The 19,283-nt window shown below is 46.9% G+C and overlaps 1 protein-coding gene across 3 annotated transcripts in view; it reads right to left on the reverse strand.

Moving 5' to 3' along the window:
• The window catches only part of DCAF8 (DDB1 and CUL4 associated factor 8), a 71,866-nt gene extending 58,280 nt beyond the window's left edge, over positions 1–13,586 (reverse strand). Inside the window, exons 1-3 of one of the 3 annotated variants that reach the window (XM_063946979.1) lie at positions 13,566–13,586; positions 2,997–3,047; positions 2,753–2,845 (exon numbers count right to left, since the gene is read on the reverse strand). In XM_063946979.1, coding sequence (XP_063803049.1) covers positions 2,753–2,801 — 49 coding nt within the window. In that variant the 5' untranslated portion in view covers positions 2,802–2,845; positions 2,997–3,047; positions 13,566–13,586. The other 2 variants (XM_063946978.1, XM_063946977.1) reach the window with 2 other exon arrangements.
• Positions 13,587–19,283: the final 5,697 nt, after the last annotated feature.

A 19,283-nucleotide genomic window follows, 5' to 3' on the forward strand; every position in this document is an offset into this window, starting at 1 on the left:
TTTTAAATTCAGGATGGGTCTCACCGAACCGTCCGGTTTCGGTACCACAAACATTGTGGAATAGTAACCCCTGCCCTGTTGAAGGAGGGGGACCTTGATTATCACCTGCTGGAGGTACAGCTTGTGAATTGCCGCCAGTACTACCTCCCTTTCCCTGGGAGCAGCTGGCAAGGCTGATTTGAGGTAACGGCGAGGGGGAGTCGCCTCGAACTCCAGCTTGTATCCCTGAGATACAATTTGTACAGCCCAGAGATCCACTTGTGAGCGAACCCACAGGTTGCTGAAGTTTCGGAGACGCGCCCCCACCGCACCTGGCTCCGCCTGTGGAGCCCCAACGTCATGCGGTGGACTTAGTGGAAGCAGGGGAGGATTTTTGTTCCTGGGAACTGGCTGCCTGGTGCAGTTTCTTTCCTCTACCCTTGCCTCTGGCCAGAAAGGATGCTCCTCTGACCCGCTTGCCTTTCTGAGGCCGAAAGGACTGCATTTGATAATACGGTGCTTTCTTAGGCTGTGAGGGAACCTGAGGTAAAAAAGTCGACTTCCCAGCAGTTGCTGTGGATACGAGGTCCGAGAGACCGTCCCCAAACAATTCCTCACCCTTATAAGGCAAAACCTCCATGTGTTTTTTAGAATCAGCATCACCTGTCCACTGCCGAGTCCATAATACTCTCCTGGCAGAAATGGACATTGCATTAATTCTAGATGCCAGCAGGCAAATGTCCCTCTGTGCATCCCGCATATATAAGACGACGTCTTTTATATGTTCGATGGTTAGCAAAATAGTATCCCTGTCGAGGGAATCAATGTTGTCTGACAGGGTATCAGTCCATGCTGCTGCAGCACTACACATCCAGGCTGAAGCCATAGCAGGTCTCAGTAGAGTACCAGAGTGTGTATACACAGACTTCAGGATAGCTTCCTGCTTTCTATCCGCAGGGTCCTTTAGGGCGGCCGTATCCTGAGACGGCAGTGCCACCCTTTTAGATAAGCGTGTTAGCGCCTTGTCCACCCTAGGGGATGTTTCCCAACGTAACCTATCCGTTGGCGGGAAAGGGTACGCCATCAGTAACCTCTTAGAAATTACTAGTTTCTTATCAGGGGAACTCCACGCTTCTTCACACAACTCATTTAATTCATCAGATGGGGGAAAAGTCACTGGCTGCTTTTTCTCCCCAAACATAATACCCCTCTTGGTGGTTCATTGCAGTAATCATGCATCGGATGGCTTTTGTAGACAGTACATTTGTCTCATCCTCATCTACACTGGAGTCAGACTCCGTGTCGACATCTGTGTCTACCATCAGAGCTAGCGGGCGTTTATGAGCCCCTGACGGCTTCTGAGTCGCCTGGGCAGGCGCGGGCTGAGACCCCGGCTGTCCCAAGGCTGCTGCGTCATCGAACCTTTTATGTAAGGAGTTGACACTGTCGGGGTTAAGACCTTCCACATATCCATCCAATCAGGTGTCGGCCCCGTCGGGGGCGACACCACACTTATCTGCCTCTGCTCCGCCTCCACGTAACCCTCCTCATCAAACATGTCGACACAGCCGTATCGACACACCGCACACACACAGGGAATGCTCAGACTGAGGACAGGACCCCACAAAGTCCTTTGGGGAGACAGGAAGAGTATGCCAGCACACACCACAGCGCTATATAACACAGGGATGTACACTATAATAAGCGATTTTTCCCAATAGCTGCTTACTTATCTTATTTGCGCCTAAATTTAAGTGCCCCCCCTCTCTTTTTTACCCTTCTTGTATCCAGATACTGCAGGGGAGAGCCTGGGGAGCTGCTTCCAGCGGAACTGTGAAGGGAAAATGGCGCTGGTGTGCTGAGGAAGAAGGCCCCGCCCCCTCAGCGGCGGGCTTCTGTCCCGCGTTTTGTGAGACTTAATGGCACACATATACAGTGACAGACTGTATTATGTGTATAATTTGTGCCAAAAGGTATTATAATTGCTGCCCAGGGAGCCCCCCCCTCCCCCCCCCCCCCCCCTGTGGGAGCAATGGCGCACAGCTGCAGTGCTGTGCGCTACCTTAATGAAGACAGGAGTCTTCAGCCGCCGTTTTCGTCGTTTCTTCTGTCTTCTGGCTCTGCAAGGGGGACGGCGGCGCGGCTCCGGGAATGGACAATCGAGGTCAGGCCCTGTGTTCGAACCCTCTGGAGCTAATGGTGTCCAGTAGCCTAAGAAGCACAAGCTAGCTGCACGCAGGTAGGTTTGCTTCTCTCCCCTCAGTCCCACGTAGCAGTGAGTCTGTTGCCAGCAGATCTCACTGAAAATAAAAAACCTAACAAATACTTTCTTTTCTAGCAAGCTCAGGAGAGCCCACTAGGAGCACCCAGCTCTGGCCGGGCACAGATTCTAACTGAGGTCTGGAGGAGGGGCATAGAGGGAGGAGCCAGTGCACACCAGATAGTACCTAATCTTTCTTTTAGAGTGCCCAGTCTCCTGCGGAGCCCGTCTATTCCCCATGGTCCTTACGGAGTCCCCAGCATCCACTAGGACGTCAGAGAAATCAATGGGAACGTGTTGCCGGCACCATGTTTTCAGAGACCTGTACATGCACAGTAGACAGGGTGGCAGCACACAGGCCTCATCCTCTGGTAAATATAATATTATTATTCCCAGCATATTACCGACTTTATTCCATTTTTTCCCATGCTGTTTTCAGTAACTTCCCTGCTCCTGGCAGCACCTAATTAAATATTTGTGATCAAGTCTACAGCATACAAACAGTACACTTACCATTGGTTATGTCCGTCTTGCCCTCTGCCATTTCCCCGCTAAACGACATGGTAAAACGCCCTGTGATTTCTGTGCCGCAAAACTGCAAATTACCTAAAGGAGAAATCATATTATGGTTAAAGTGTTCCCTTTACAGCGGCTGATGTTTCGAAGACTGAAGCACTTTATGCCTCGTGTCTCAGTTAAGTCAATAGTTCACAAAAGGGCTGGGGGCTTTCCAAATTGCATGCCAGCCAATACTCACCAGCGAGAGATTACTCGGAGGCTGCCAATGTAAACACGGAAAGCACGAGGCCTGCAAAATACCAAGAAGAGGATCATTAAACACATATAGGCAAGTTCATACACCTTACATCAAGCGTCTAAGACATGATAAATGTGCTTCTACTTTTCATCATAGGTAAATGGTGTCATCTCCACAAAGTGCAAAGTTGCTGGCAATTTGTGATTAGACTTTAACTTTTGCCGGATCAAAGTCGCATATTATAGATCTGAGGCAACGGATTCATGTGATGCCCTGAACAGAAGGGAAATGAGCTGTTTTGGGTGGTATCACCCAATGTTTCTTCCCAGACAGTTTAACATTAAAATATTTGTTTCCCCCAAGATCCAGTCGATATTAGCCCATTCTATACTGTGTGATCCTGTCACTTGCGGATAAGCGTGACGGAAAAACAAACACACAGTCCTAAAACTCCCCAGGACTTTATGACATTTACAGACAATGAAAATAAAAATCATAGCAACAATTACAAAAGAAAAGGAGCAGAATGACATGGAGGAAGGGCGGTAAAGAGTCAGGACATCAGGACATCTGATAGCAGAGGCGGGTGAACCATTAAGTAACCCGGGCTCCTGTTTGGAAGCCAGTGGGCACTGGGTGATCCGGAGTGCTAAAAAGCAACGTTTTGTGTGTATTCTTGACAAACGGAAATGGGCTGTGACCCAGTAAGCTACCGAGGGCCACAAAATACACAAACACGGGAAAAGATCAGGAGACAGATTCACACAGCGAGAGGGAAATAAAATAAACAGGTGGTGAAACTATACAAAGTGACATACAAACAAGAGGTGTTAGGGAAGGGGGAGGCTAGTGTTCGTTCTAGCACCCTGAACCTGTCACAACCCGACCAGAGTGTGCTAGAAGCACCAGAGCAGAAGGCAACACCCCAGGCAGGAAAGAAACTGCACGGGGTGGGACAGGTGCAGTGTGCTAGAATGAACACTGGGAGACTGTACAGCTGGCCTGCACATAGGGAAAATGAAAGAGGGGGTGAGACAACACAAAGAAGGGGGTCACACGAGGGCAGAGGATACACTTCATGAAGCGGGGTGACAAGAAAGCAAGGAACGTGAAAATGGAAGTATCAGCAAACTTTAACAAGGAGCATAAAAGATGGCGAGAGTACAAAAAAGGGCCCCCGACGGGTAAAAACAGTGAAAGAAGAGGTCCTATATACATATAATCATGCAGAGTATTATACACATATAATCATGCAGAGTATTATACACACAGGGAGCGTGAGAGGGGGTAACCTTACACAAAGAGGGGAGTGAAACATAAACAAGTAAAAGATGGCAACAGTACAAAAAAGGGCTCCCGACAGGTAAAAACAGTGAAGGAAGGGGTCCTATATACATATAATCATACAGAGTAATATACACACAGGGAGCGTGAGAGGGGGTAACCTTACACAAAGAGGGGAGTGAAACATATACAAGTAAAAGATGGGGAGACAGAAGAAAGGGGCAGAAAGTAAAAGGAGAAATTATATATGATCACCAGGAGCGTGAAGAGAGGACTACACAAATAATCCGCTAATATGTAAACAAGGCGTGTGACTATATAAATTGGAGCGGCACTGCAGAAACGGGCATCTGGAATGTAGGTGGGTGTAAAAAGGGGTGACCCTACACAAAGGGCATGTAAGTAAGAAGGGCATAGGAGGAAATAATAAGGCTGTAAGGGGGATAAGGGGACATGTACAGTGGGGGGGGGGGGGGGTCCGATGTTTAAATAAGGAGGGTGTAAGGTGGGAAAAAATTACATATACAGCGGGGTCTGAAATGTGAATAATGCGGCATTACTTTACAAATAGCGAAGGATCTGACAGGTGAATAAGTGGGGTGGGGGGCGACACATTACATATAGAGGGGGGTCTGGCATGTCTATAATGGGGGGTAACATTACATATACAGGGGGGTCTGGCATGTAAACAATAGGATTTTAATTACCTACCGGTAAATCCTTTTCTCGTAGTCCGTAGGGGATACTGGGAATCCATTTAGTACCATGGGGTATAAACGGGTCCACTTGAAGCCATGGGCATTATAGAAGTTTGATAACGTGTGCTGGCTCCTCCCTCTATGCCCCTCCTACCAGACTCAGTCTAGGAAACTGTGCCCGAGGAGACGGACACACTTTGAGAGAAGGATATAGATAAGGAAAGTGGTGAGATTTCGAACCAGCGCGCACACACACACACACACACACACACACACACACACACACACACACACACACAAAAAAACAAGAAAGCCAGGCTAACCAAACTTGAAAACCAGAACAGCAACAGCTGAACTAAACAGTAGTTAAACAAGTAACCATGCAGGAACTGGGTGGGCGCCCAGTATCTACTACGGACTACGAGAAAAGGATTTACCGGTAGATAATTAAAATCCTATTTTCTCTTACGTCCTAGGGGATACTGGGAATCCATTTAGTACCATGGGAAAGTACCAAAGCTCCCAAACCAGGTAGGAGAGTGCTGAGGTTCCTGCAGAACTGACTGGCCTCTGAGGACCTTCAGTTTGGTCAAAGTATCGAACTTGTAAAAACTTAGCAAACGTGTTCGAACCTGACCAAGTAGCTGCTCGGCAGAGCTGTAATACCGAGACACGCCGGGCAGCCGTCCAAGAGGAACCCACCGACCTAGTAGAGTGGGCCTGTACAGATTTTGGAATCGGCAAGCCTGCCGTGGAATAAGCATGCTCGATAGTGAGCCTGATCCAGCGAGCAATTGACTGCTTTGAAGCAGGACACCCAATCTTGTTGGCATCATATAGAACGAATAGCGAGTCCAATTTTCTGTGGCGAGCAGATCGCTTAACATACACCTTCAAAGCCCTTACAACATCCAAAGACTTTGCAGTAGCAGAGGTGTCAGTAACAACTGGAACCACAATTGGCTGGTTGATGTCAAACGCCGACACCACCTTAGGAAGGAATTGCTGACGAGTCCTGAGTTCAGCTCTGTCCTCATGGAAAATCAAGTAGGGGCTCTTTTAAGACAATGACCCCAGCTCCGACACACGTCTTGCCGAAGCCAAGGCCAACAGTGTGACGATCTTCCACGTAAGATACTTTACGTCTACCTCCTGGAACGGTTCAAACCAGTCCGATTGGAGGAATGTCAGAACTAAATTGAAATCCCAAGGTGCCGTGGGAGGCACAAAGGGAGGTTGGATGTGAAGAACACCTTTCAAGAACGTCTGGACCTCAGGGAGAGACGCCAATTGTTTCAGAAAGAAAATAGACAAGGCTGAAATCTGAACTTTTATGGAGTCTAGACGTAGGCCCACGTTCACTCCCGACTGCAGAAAAAGCAAGAAACGTCCCAGATGAAACGCCACCGTGGAATAATGTCTGCTTTCACACCAAGAGACATTTTTTCCAGATACGATGGTAATGCTTTGACGTTACCCCCTTCCTGGCCTGGATCATAGTCGGGATGACCTTGTCAGGAATCCCTCTCCTGGCTAGAATCAGCCGTTCAACTTCCATGCCGTCAAACGTAGCCATGGTAAGTCTTAATGAATGAACGGGCCCTGTTGCAGTAGAACCTCTCGAAGAGGCAGAGGCCACAGATCTTCTATTAGCATCTCAAGAAGATACGCATTCCAGGCTCTTCGCGGCCAGTCCGGAGCAATGAAGATTGCTTGATCTCTTTCCCTTTTTATTCTTTTGAGAATTCTTAGAATCAGAGGAATGGGAGGAAACAAGTACACCAGCTGGTAGACCCAAGGAGTTGTCAGGGCGTCGACCGCTACAGCTTGTGGGTCTCTCGACCTGGAACAATACAGCTTGAGTTTCTTGTTGAGTCAAGAGGGCATCATGTTTATTTGTGGATACCCCCACTGACGCGTCAACCACAGGAACACCTCCGGATGGAGACCCCATTTCCCCGTGTGCAGGTAGTGTCTGCTGAGGAAATCTGCTTCCCAATTGTCTACTCCCGGAAAGAAGATCACCAACAACGGCGTGTTTTTCCGCCCAGAGGAGAATTCTTGACACCTCTGACATTGCGGCTCTGCTTTTCATTTCTCCTTCATCCACTAGGGGCCACTGGAGCGTAGTTACAATGGGGAAATAGTAGGCAGTGTATCAGCAGCCAGTTGGGAAGAAAGAGGTATGCCAGCCTCTTGAAACAAAACCAAATACAAATAATCCCAGCTGGCGCTTAATAATACATGGATGAAACCAATAATATATAAAAAAAACACAATTTATTCACATATAAAAAAATTAGAATAACCTCCCGGGGGTTTGACTCTATAATTAATACAGTATTGAAAAATTGACAAAATGTGATTTGCCACAATTAGAAACTACACCACTACACCATGGGTTTGTTGAACCAAGCCCTGAGCTCCAGGATGTTTATTGGAAGGACGACTTTCTGACTTGATTATCTTCCCTGAAACTGCACCCCCTGGGTGACTGCTCCCCAACCTCTGAGGCTTGCGTCTGTGGTTAGCAGAATCCAATGTTGAATCCCAAACCTTCGACCCTCCACTAGGTGAGATCTTTGTAGCCACCACAGGAGGGATATCCTGGCTTTCGGTGACAGACGAATCCTCTGGTGTATGTGAAGATGCGATCCGGACCATTTGTCCAACAGATACAGCTGGAAGGGCCTCAAATGAAATCTTCCATGCTGAATTGCTTCGTAAGAAGCCACCATTTTCCCCAGAAGGCAGATGCATAGATGTACTGAGATCCGGGTTGGCTTCAAGACGGCCTGAACCATCAACTGGATTACCATTGCCTTTTCCAAGGGAAGGAAAACTTTCTGAGACTCTGTGTTCAGTATCATTCCCAGGAAATGAAGCTTCTGCGTTGGTTCTAGGTGAGATTTTGGTAGGTTCAGAATCCACCTATGATCCAGGAGTAATCTGGTTGTGAGACCAATGTTCTCCAACAACTGCTCCCTAGACGCAGCCTTTATCAGAAGATCGTCCAGGTAAGGAATTACTGGTAGTGACAATCCTGCAGTGCAAACCGCAGATAAGCCTGATAAGGCGGTCAGATCGGAATGTGAAGGTATGCATCCTTGACATCCAGAGACGCTAGGAATTACCCCTCTTCCAGACCCGAGATCGCCACACTCAGAGACTCCATCTTGAATTTGAACACTCTTAAGTATGGGTTCAATGACTTGAGGTTCAGAATCGGTCTTACCGAACAAGCTGGAATAGTAACCCTTGTTTTGTAGATGAGGTGGAACTGGAACAATGACCTGGGTTTGTAACAGTTTCTGAATGGCGTCCTGTAAGGTTATGCTTACCTCTTGTGAAACTGGTAAGCCTGATTTGAAGAATCTGTGAGGTGGGAGATCCTGGAACTCCAGTCTGTAGCCCTGGGATATAAGGTCTATTACCCAGGGATCCTGGCAAGATCTTGTCCAGATGTGACTGAATAAATTTAGCAGGCCTCCCACCTGCCTGTCTCCCAGGTATCGCGGACCATCATCATGTGGAAGATTTTGAGGCGGCAGAGCCTGAGCTCAGTTCCTGTGAACCAGCAGCCGCTGGTTTGCGTGGTTTACCTCTAGCACCTCTGGTAGTGGTAGAACAACCTCTGGCCTTGTCCCTAAACTTGGCAGTCCGAAAGGACTGTAAATTGGTTCCCGAGTAGGCCTTCCTAGCTGGCGGAGCTGCAGATGGTAGATAAGTGGACTTACCTGCAGTAGCTCGCGAGATCCACTTGTCGAGTTTGTCAACAAATAAGGCCTCCCCTGTGAAAGGCAGGCCTTCCACACCCTTCTTGGGAGTCCGTGTCAGCAGTCCACTGATGTAGCCATAAACCCATGCGTGCCGACACTGCCATAGCTGTAGTGCGTGCATTAAGCAAACCTATCTGTTAATGGCTTCCACCATAAAGTTTGCAGAGTCTTGTATGTGTTGCAGGAGTAGAACGATTTCCTCTTGAGGTAAGGTGTCTCACCCCTCAATTAAATTACCAGACCATTTAAAAATGGCTCCAGTAATCCACCTACATGCTATAGTGGGTCTCTGGGCCACACCTACAGCGGTATACAAAGATTTGAGTGTAGTCTCAATATTACGATCAGCTGTATCATTTAGGGAAGCTGGAACAGGTAATACTATTTTACGTGAGAGACTGCAGACTGATGCATCCACTATCTGTGGATTTTCCCATTTTTCCTATCCTCAGGACTCAGTAGGAAAAGGAAAAGAGGATAATAACCACCTAGGAATTTGAAATTTCTTCTCTGGATTAACCCACCGTTCTTCAAACAGGGTATTTAGTTCCTCTGATACAGGAAAAGTGGGTGAGGATTTTTTCTTTATATTAAAGTAAGATTCCTCACACCTCTGTCATCTTATCAGGGATATTTAGCACGTCTCTGATAGAATCTATGAGAGCCTCTACACCTTGCGACAGAGTACCCTCCCCTTCCTCTATTTCTGACCCCTCATTATCAGAGTCAGAATGCAGGATACAGGCCAAAGTATGTTTTTGCGGACAAATGGTAGAGGACTGAGACGCTGAGTACGGAGTCCTTTTGCATAAACTCAGCCATTGACTGTCTTAAGTATTGCGTCTCTTTCTCATTACAAGATAATTTAGTAGAGAGGGTGGAAATCATCCCCCTAATGGAGTCCAGCCATGCTGGTTCTGCCCCACTATCCTGAGAACGGACACTACACTGAGTACACACTAGTGAACCTCCTGGAGAAGAGGAACACTGGGCCTTACATGAAACTCACTCTTTTCCTGACATACTGCAGCAGTGACAGCACACTCACAGGATAAGGTAAAATGCACAATTAACCCACAAAGAGCGCTTCCAGAGAGACACAGAGAGAGTACGGAACCAGCACACGGCGCCCTTATCGCTAATGCCAAGCTTAGCCGAGTCGCAGACTAAGTACCTAGATTAGGAACTTAGTACACTAGTATATAGCTCCCCCTGCTATGACCCCCTGGTACCGCTGAGGTAATCTGGAGGCTTCCGGAGGAGCTGCACGTCCCTGTAGTCAGTGACTGTGTAGCTGCAGTAGGGTAAGATGGCGCCTGCGAGCTGCTGGATCCGCTCATAGTGAAGCCCCGTCCCTTCAATGGTATGCGGTCTTCCCGCTGTTCTTTATACTGGCTTTATGTGTATGAGCGCTTAAAATGGAGTTAGCCCCCTTTTAAGCCTGTATTGCCAGTCTGGGTACTGTGTACACTACAGTGTACTAAGTCTGGAGAATCATTCCACCCCGTGTAGAAGCCGTGCGTCTCCGAACCCTCATGCCACCATAATGGCTGGCAACCCTCTAACCGGGACGCCGGCTTAGTACTCACCACTATTCTGTCTTGTGGCTCTGTTAGGGGTGGCGGCGTGGTGCGGGAATGTACGCTCGCTGCGGTGGGGCTTGTGAATAGTTCCCTCAGGAGCTAGAGTCCTGTCAGCGGGGAACGGAACCATTAACCCTTAGTGGGGTTGGGCCGTTTCCCCCCTAAGTTCCACGAAGCAGGCATTCTGGTGCCATCCAGTCCTGCCTGAAAATAACAAACTTTAATGATAAACGCAGAAAACTCTTCAGGAGCTTCCAGATGTGAACGGCTCCTTAGGGCACATTTTCTAAACTGAGTCTAGTAGGAGGGGCATAGAGGGAGGAGCCAGCGCACATTATCAAACTTCTATAGTGCCCATGGCTCCAAGTGGACTCGTCTATACACCATGGTACTAAATGGATTCCCAGTATCCCCTAGGACGTAAGAAAAAAGGGGGGTAACATTACATATACAGGGATGTCTGACGTGTAAATAAGGAGGCTGTAAGGGGGGATAACATTACATATACAGGGGGCGGGGTCTGATGTGTAAATAAGGAGGCTATAAGGGGGGATAACATTACACATACAGGGGGTCTGGTGTGTAAATAAGGAGGCTGTAAGGGGGAATATCATTACATATAAAGGGTGGTTTGATGGGTAAATAAGGAGGCTGTAAGGGGAGATAACATTACATATACCGGGGAAGGGGGGGGGGGTCTGATGTGTAAATAAGGCGATTGTAAGGGCGGATAACTTTACATATACAGGAGGGTCTGAAATGTAAATAATGAGGGTGAAGGGGGGGGGGGGGTACTGACATGTAAATAAGGACGTAGAAGGGGTGTAACATTACATATACAAGGGTGTCTGACATGTAAGGAGGGTGTAAGGGGGGGGGCAACATTACATATAGAGAGGGTTCTGACATGTAAATAAGGGGGAAAAAAAACATTACATACATAGGGGGTCTCACATGTAAATAATGAGGGTGTAAGGGGGATAAGGGGACATGTAGAGGGGGGTCCGATGTGTAAATAAGGAGGCTGTAATGAGGGATAACACTATAGATAGAGGGGGGCCAGACATGTAAATAAGGGGGGTACCATTACATATACAGAGGGTCTGGCATGTGAATTCACTATTCACATGCCAGACCCTCTGTATATGTAATGGTACCCCCCTTATTTACATGAAAGGCGGTTAAGGAGACATGTAGAGGGGGGTCCGATGTGTAAATAAGGAGGGTGTAATGAGGGATATATATATATATATATATATATATGGAATCTGGCATGTAAATAAGGGGGTAGCAGTACATATAGAGGGGGGTCCGACATGTGAATAAGGGGGGTAGCAGCACATATAGAGGGGGGTCTGGCATGTGAATAAGGGGGGTCTGACATGTGAATAAGGGGGGTCGCAGTACATATAGAGGGGGGTCTGGCATGTGAATAAGGGGGGTAGCAGTACATATAGAGGGGGGTCTGGCATGTGAATAAGGGGGGTAGCAGTACATATAGAGGGGGGTCTGGCATGTGAATAAGGGGGGTAGCAGCACATATAGAGGGGGGTCTGGCATGTGAATAAGGGGGGTCTGACATGTGAATAAGGGGGGTCGCAGTACATATAGAGGGGGGTCTGGCATGTGAATAAGGGGGGTAGCAGTACATATAGAGGGAGGTCTGGCATGTGAATAAGGGGGGTAGCAGTACATATAGAGGGGGGTCTGGCATGTGAATAAGGGGGGTAGCAGCAGATATAGAGGGGGGTCTGGCATGTAAATAAGGGGGTGGCAGTATATATAGAGGGGAGTCTGGCATGTAAATAATGGGGGTAGCAGTACATACAAAGGGGGTTCGGGCATGTGAATAAGGGGGGTCGCAATACATACAGAGGGGGGTCTGGCATGTAAATAAGGGGGGTAGCAGTAGATATAGAGGGGGGTCGGGCATGTAAATAAGGGGGGTAGCAGTACATATAGAGGGGGGTCTGGCATGTAAATAATGGGGGTAGCAGTACATATACAGGGGGTCTGGCATGTAAATAAGAGGGGTAGCAGTACATATAGAGGGGGGTCTGGCACGTGAATAAGGGGGGTAACATTACATATACAGGGTGCAGGGGATGTGACAGGACATATACAGGGACCTGCACACGGCACAGGCCGGGCAGCGGGTTCTAGCTCCGGTGTAGGGAGCGGGGGGAGTCACGGCTGTGGTGCCCGGGGGAGGGAGGCCCAGTCCCGTGTGATGAGGCCGGACAGTCCGGGGCAGGACCGAGCTGTACTAGTAACCGGAACCCACCGAGGCTGGCCTGGGCCGGGAGGGGGCGATTCGGTGCCCGGGAGCAGGGTCCTAGGCCCGTGCTGTGTAGATCCGGATCCCCGATGGGTGATTACAGGCCCCGGCTGGGGGAGCTCAGCTCATCCGATCAGCTGCAGCCATGTCCTGCCCGACTCCTCCCCCGACTGACGGCAGAACCTGCGCGACACTCACCGCTTTACTGCCTGGGGCCGCAGGCCTGATTACAGCTCCATGTGCCCACCTTATGCAGGGTCACTGCTGTGTTATATACCTCATACATGTGCTATATACATCATACAGGGTCACCACTGTACTATATACCTCATACATGTGCTATATACCTCATACAGGGTCACTACTGTACTGTATACCTCACACAGGGTCATTGCTGTGTTATATACCTCATACATGTGCTATATACCTCATTCAGGGTCACTACTGTACTATATACCTCACACATGTGCTATATACCTCATACAGGGTCACCACTGTACTATATACCTCATACATGTGCTATATACCTCATACAGGGTCACTACTGTACTGTATACCTCACACAGGGTCATTGCTGTGTTATATACCTCATACATGTGCTATATACCTCATTCAGGGTCACTACTGTACTATATACCTCACACATGTGCTATATACCTCATACAGGGTCACCACTGTACTATATACCTCATACATGTGCTATATACCTCATACAGGGTCACTACTGTACTGTATACCTCACACAGGGTCATTGCTGTGTTATATACCTCATACATGCGCTATATACCTTATACAGGGTCACTACTTTACTATAAACCTCACACAGGGTCTCTGCTGTGTTATATACCTCATACATGCGCTATATACCTCATACAGGGTCACTACTGTACTATATACCTCACACATGGTCTCTGCTGTGTTATATACCTCTTACATGCGCTATATACCTCATACAGGGTCACTACTGTGTTATATACCTCATACAGGGCCACTACTGTACTATATACCTCATACATGTGTTATATTAATCACACAGGATAACTGCTGTATTATATACCTCATACATGTGCTATATACCTCATACAGGGTCACTACTGTACTATATACCTCACACAGGGTCTCTGCTGTGTTATATAGCTGTGTTATATACCTCATACATGTGCTATATACCTCATACAGGGTCACTACTGTACTATATACCTCATACATGTGCTATATAACACACAGGATAACTGCTGTATTATAAACCTCATACAGGGTCACTACTGTACTATATACCTCACACAGGGTCACTGCTGTGTTATATACCTCATACATGTGCTATATAACACACAGGATAACTACTGTATTATATACCTCATACAGGGTCACTGCTGTGTTATATACCTCATACATGTGCTATATACCTTATACAGGGTCACTGCTGTGTTATATACCTCACACGTGGTCACTAATATGCTATATACCTCACAGGGTTCACTGCTGTGTTATATACCTCACACAGGGTCACTGCTGTGTTATATGCCTCATACATATGCTATATACCTCACACAGGGTCACTGCTGTGTTATATACCTCATACATATTCTATGTACCTCACACAGGGTCACTGTTATGTTATATACCTCACACATGGTCATTGCTGTGTTATATACCTTATACCACGTGCTATATACCTCATACAGGGTCACTGCTGTGTTATATACCTCATGCATGTGCTATATACCTCATACAGGGTCACTGCTGTGTTATATACCTCACACATGGTCACTACTGTGCTATATACCTCACAGGGTCACTGCTGTGTTATATACCTCACACAAGGTCACTGCTGTGTTATATACCTCCCACAGGGTCATTGCTGTGTTATATGCCTCATACATATGCTATATACCTCACACAGGGTCACTGCTGTGTTATATACATCATACATGTGTTATGTACCTCCCACAGGGTCACTGTTATGTTATATACCTCATACCAGTGCTACATACCTCACACATGGTCACTGCTGTGTTATATACATCATACATATGCTATATACCTCACACAGGGTCACTGCTGTGTTACATAGCTCATACATGTGCTATATACCTCACACAGGGTCACTGCTTTGTTATATACCTCATAAATGTGCTATATACCTCACAGGGTCACTGCTGTGTTATATATGTGCTATATACCTCACGTAGGGTCACTGCTGTGCTATATACCTCACACCGGGTCACTGCTGTGTTATGTACCTCATACATTTCATACATGTGCTATATGCCTCACACAGGGTCACTGCTGTGTTATATACATCATACATATGCTATATACCTCACACAGGGTCACTGCTGTGTTATATACCTCACACAGGAGTCACTGCTGTTATATACCTCACACAGGGTCACTGCTGTAATATATGCCTCACACATATGCTATATACCTCACATAGGGTCACTGCTGTGTTATATACCGCACACAGGGTTACTGCTGTGTTATATACCTCATACAGGGTCACTGTTTGTGTTATATACCTCATACATGTGCTATGTACCTCACACAGGGTCACTGCTGTGTTATAAACCTCATACCAGTGCTATATACCTCACACAGGGTCACTGCTGTGTTATATACCTCATACATGTGCAATATACCTCACAGGGTCATGGCTGTTTTATATACTCTTATACATGTGCTATATAAATCACACAGGTTCACGGCTGTATTATATACCTCATACATCTGCTATATACCTCACACAGGGTCACTGCTGTGTTATATACCTCATACATCTGCTATATACCTCCCACAGGGCCACTGCTGTGTTATACACCTCATACATGTGCTATATACCTCACACAGGGTCATGGCTGTTTTATATACTCTTATACATGTGCTATATAAATCACACAGGTTCACGGCTATATTATATACCTCATACATCTGCTATATACCTCACACAGGGTCACTGCTGTGTTATATACCTCATACATATTCTATGTACCTCACACAGGGTCACTGTTATGTTATATACCTCACACATGGTCATTGCTGTGTTATATACCTCATACCACGTGCTATATACCTCATACAGGGTCACTGCTGTGTTATATACCTCATGCATGTGCTATATACCTCATACAGGGTCACTGCTGTGTTATATACCTCACACAGGGTCACTGCTGTGTTATATACCTCATACATGTGCTATATACCTCACACAGGATCATGGCTGTTTTATATACTCTTATACATGTGCTATATAAATCACACAGGTTCACAGCTGTATTATATACCTCATACATCTGCTATATACCTCACACAGGGTCACTGCTGTGTTATATACCTCATACATGTGCTATATACCTCACACAGGGCCACTGCTGTGCTATATACCTCATACAGGTCACTATTATATACCTCATACAGGGTCACTATTGTGTTATACGCCTCACGCAGGGCCCCTACTGTGTGATGCGCCTCATGTAGGGTCACTACTGTGTTGTATACCTCACGCAAGGTCACTACTGTGTTATATACCTCACGCAGGGTAACGGCTGTTACAGTATATACCTCATACATTACACCATCCAGGCAGTACAGATGGTGTAATGGTTAGCATTACTGCCTTACAGCACTGAGGTCATGGGTTTGATTACCACCATGGCTTTAACTGTGTGGAGTTTGTATATTCTCCCCGTACTTGCGTGGGTTTCCTACTGGTACTCCGGTTTCCTCCCACAATCCAAAAATAAACTGGTAGGTTAATTGGATCCCAACAAAATTAACCCGAGCATGAATGTGTCTGTGTGCACATGGTAGGAAATATAGATTGTAAGCTCCACTGGGGCAGGGACTGATGTGAATGGCTGAATATTCTCTGTAAAGTGCTGCGGAATATGTGTGCTTTATATAAATGACTGGTAATAATAATAATAATAATTTGCTATATACATCACACAGGGCCACTGCTGTGTTACTGTATATCTCATACAGGATCACTACTGTGTATACCTCATACAGGGTCACTACTGTGTAATATACCTCACACTGGGTCACTCTCTACCTCACACAGGGGGTCATTACTGTGTTATATACATCACACAGAGACACTACTGTGCTATATATCTCACATAGTGTCACTTATGTGTTATATACATTGCTTTACACGGGATCACTATGCTATATACCTCACACAGGGTCACTGCTATGTTATACACCTCATACGCAGGCCCAGGGACAGTGGGGGAACTAACGGCACAGCTATACCGGTTCTAGGGGGGACCCGAAGATAAACCTAGTTGTAACCGCTGCCTGCGCTACTGTAGTCAACAGCAGAGCGTAGCCATACGGGTTCCGTCAGGGAGACACTAACTTTAATATATACTGTAACTCAGCACTGTACCGCTGAAAGAGAGAGCAGGGGAGCCAGAAGACAGAGGAAGGTAAGTGATGGGGGCTGGAAGGACAATTTCACTGGGGCTGGAGAGACACTGTGTGGGCTGGAGGGACACGGGGTGGAAAGACACAATGGGTGCTGGAGAGACACTGTGGGATTGGCTGGAGACACTGGGGCTGGCTGAAGACCATGTGATCTCCTACGTGAATAGTGAATGCCAATAGTGAAGTCACCATTTGCCCAGGGAGGAACTGTTTATTCAGAAGTTCCTGCTGCAGTGAAAACACCTATAGGTAATGCACACTCTCAATCGCCTGGCCTGTACGTGCTAGTGACCCCAAGATGGATGCGTGGGGGGTAAAATATGGGGTCTCTATTCTGTTATACACCTTGCGCAGGGCCACTACTGTGCTATATACCTTATACAGAGGGCCTGATTGAGATGCGTTTGCAATGCAGAAGCAATCTTTTTTTAGTGACGGAACTGCGAGGCAAGTGAAACAGCCACCCACAAGTGAGCAGAGGCGCAGACCAAAGCCATCACAACTTGCTAAGCAACTGCGTACTCCGTCGCAACCACGATGCAGGCGTAAGGAACATCGGCTTCCTAAATGCTTCCACGGCCTAGCAGAATGGCAGCGGGAGTTGCAATGCTGGAGCCATGCTTTATGCATACAAGATCGCAGTTTCACGCCAAGACATGCCCTGAAAACGGCACCTTATGCCTAATTTATTAATTTGCTTCTGGATTATGCAGCCCAGAGAACTTTCTTTGTCACCATAAAGGGTTAAAAGATATATGACAGAGACCCGTATTCTATTTCGAGGGATGAGCGCTCATGATGTTCAGCAACATAGCAGATTTTCTTGCGCACAGCTGTATGAGGTACAAAGTAAATTTTTCGAGGTGATGTCGAAATGGATGAAACACTGGTATTCCGCAGCCATCACTGCTCTTTGAACTGGTCTCTTCAAATGTAAACAAATTTTTACTGCCACCATGTGGCTCCTTGTGATACTGCAGTGTTTGTCTTTTCCAAATTCTAGAGGTACAACAGAAATTAGGTAAGTAGCCCAAGTGCTAAAAGCTCAATTATTTATTTTGTACTCTCTTTTGCTGCCTTCTAAGGGGATCCAGTCATGATCCTTGTCGTGGAAATAACGACATCGGAACCCTGATACTGCTTGGAATGCCAAGGGGGGTGGGGTGTAAGGTTTAGACTGTGGGGGGAGGGTTAGGCTGCGAGAAGGGGGGGTTATCCTTAGGCTACGGAAAGGCAGGATTAGGGGGGGGGGGGGCAATAGGGGAAGTTAAGAATACTTACCTAGCCCGTCAGGATTCTCACCATCGGTATGCAGCGGTCTGTCTTTTGACTGCCGTTATATCATACCCAACCCCTTCTAAGCTATTTAGTTAGCTATGGTCCTCTTTGGCTTCACGTCGTCAGACCACAATGTGGCTTGGCTATTGCATCTGGGGTAGTAGTGGCTACAACAACTCTACTTTTGCTTTGCCGATAGCGAACTCCTAATGGCCTAAGATTACCTGACTTTTCTCTGCTTCCGACTTTCATCATGGGCAAAAGAAAGGAAAGAGGGAGCCTCGCCATATCCAAATGTGACACATTAGGATCTTGAAATCTCTTTGCATGCTATCTAGCAACTCCACAACTTCATGAGGAGCGTACAGTGGTGTCTCCTGGTACCTGCCACCCCACCCAATCTGGTCAGGGGGAATGTGGAAGCTGTACATCCCAAAGCCTCCTTTTGACCTGTGTGTATTGAGAGCAATGTCTTTGCACTTCTGTCACATATTTGTAGAAGACTGATAGAGCTTGTCAAATATTAAGAACCATTTGTCTTCCTGATGTGAGGATCACGTCGCGGTTCCTATAGTTTAGCTTTACTAAGAATGTTCACAGAAGAGCTCCAGGCTGTCAGGTTGCACCAGGGTCAAGCCAATCTTCCAGGAATTCTGACAGCTTTCTTGCCGGTCTTTCCTACAAATCCAACATTTTTCATCTACACAAATCTATTTGTGAGGCAAGTTTAGAAGTTTCCCACTTTCATTGGGGTCAGTGATGTCCTCGGGCAAGGAGATAGTGTTCTTTCCCTCATTTGGATGTCTGGAAGGATCTAGGATAGGTTCTCTAGAACTTCTCGTCCTGTCCGAAACACTTTTTCTGAAGCAGTGTGGGACTAGAGGACTTGTTGCAGTGAGTGGAGGTTCCTTTATCGGTGAAGTATCAGATAGACTTGGCCAGGGTGGAAGACGGCC

Source organism: Pseudophryne corroboree, chromosome 12 (genome assembly GCF_028390025.1).
Source record: "Pseudophryne corroboree isolate aPseCor3 chromosome 12, aPseCor3.hap2, whole genome shotgun sequence".
Lineage (NCBI taxonomy): Eukaryota > Metazoa > Chordata > Amphibia > Anura > Myobatrachidae > Pseudophryne > Pseudophryne corroboree.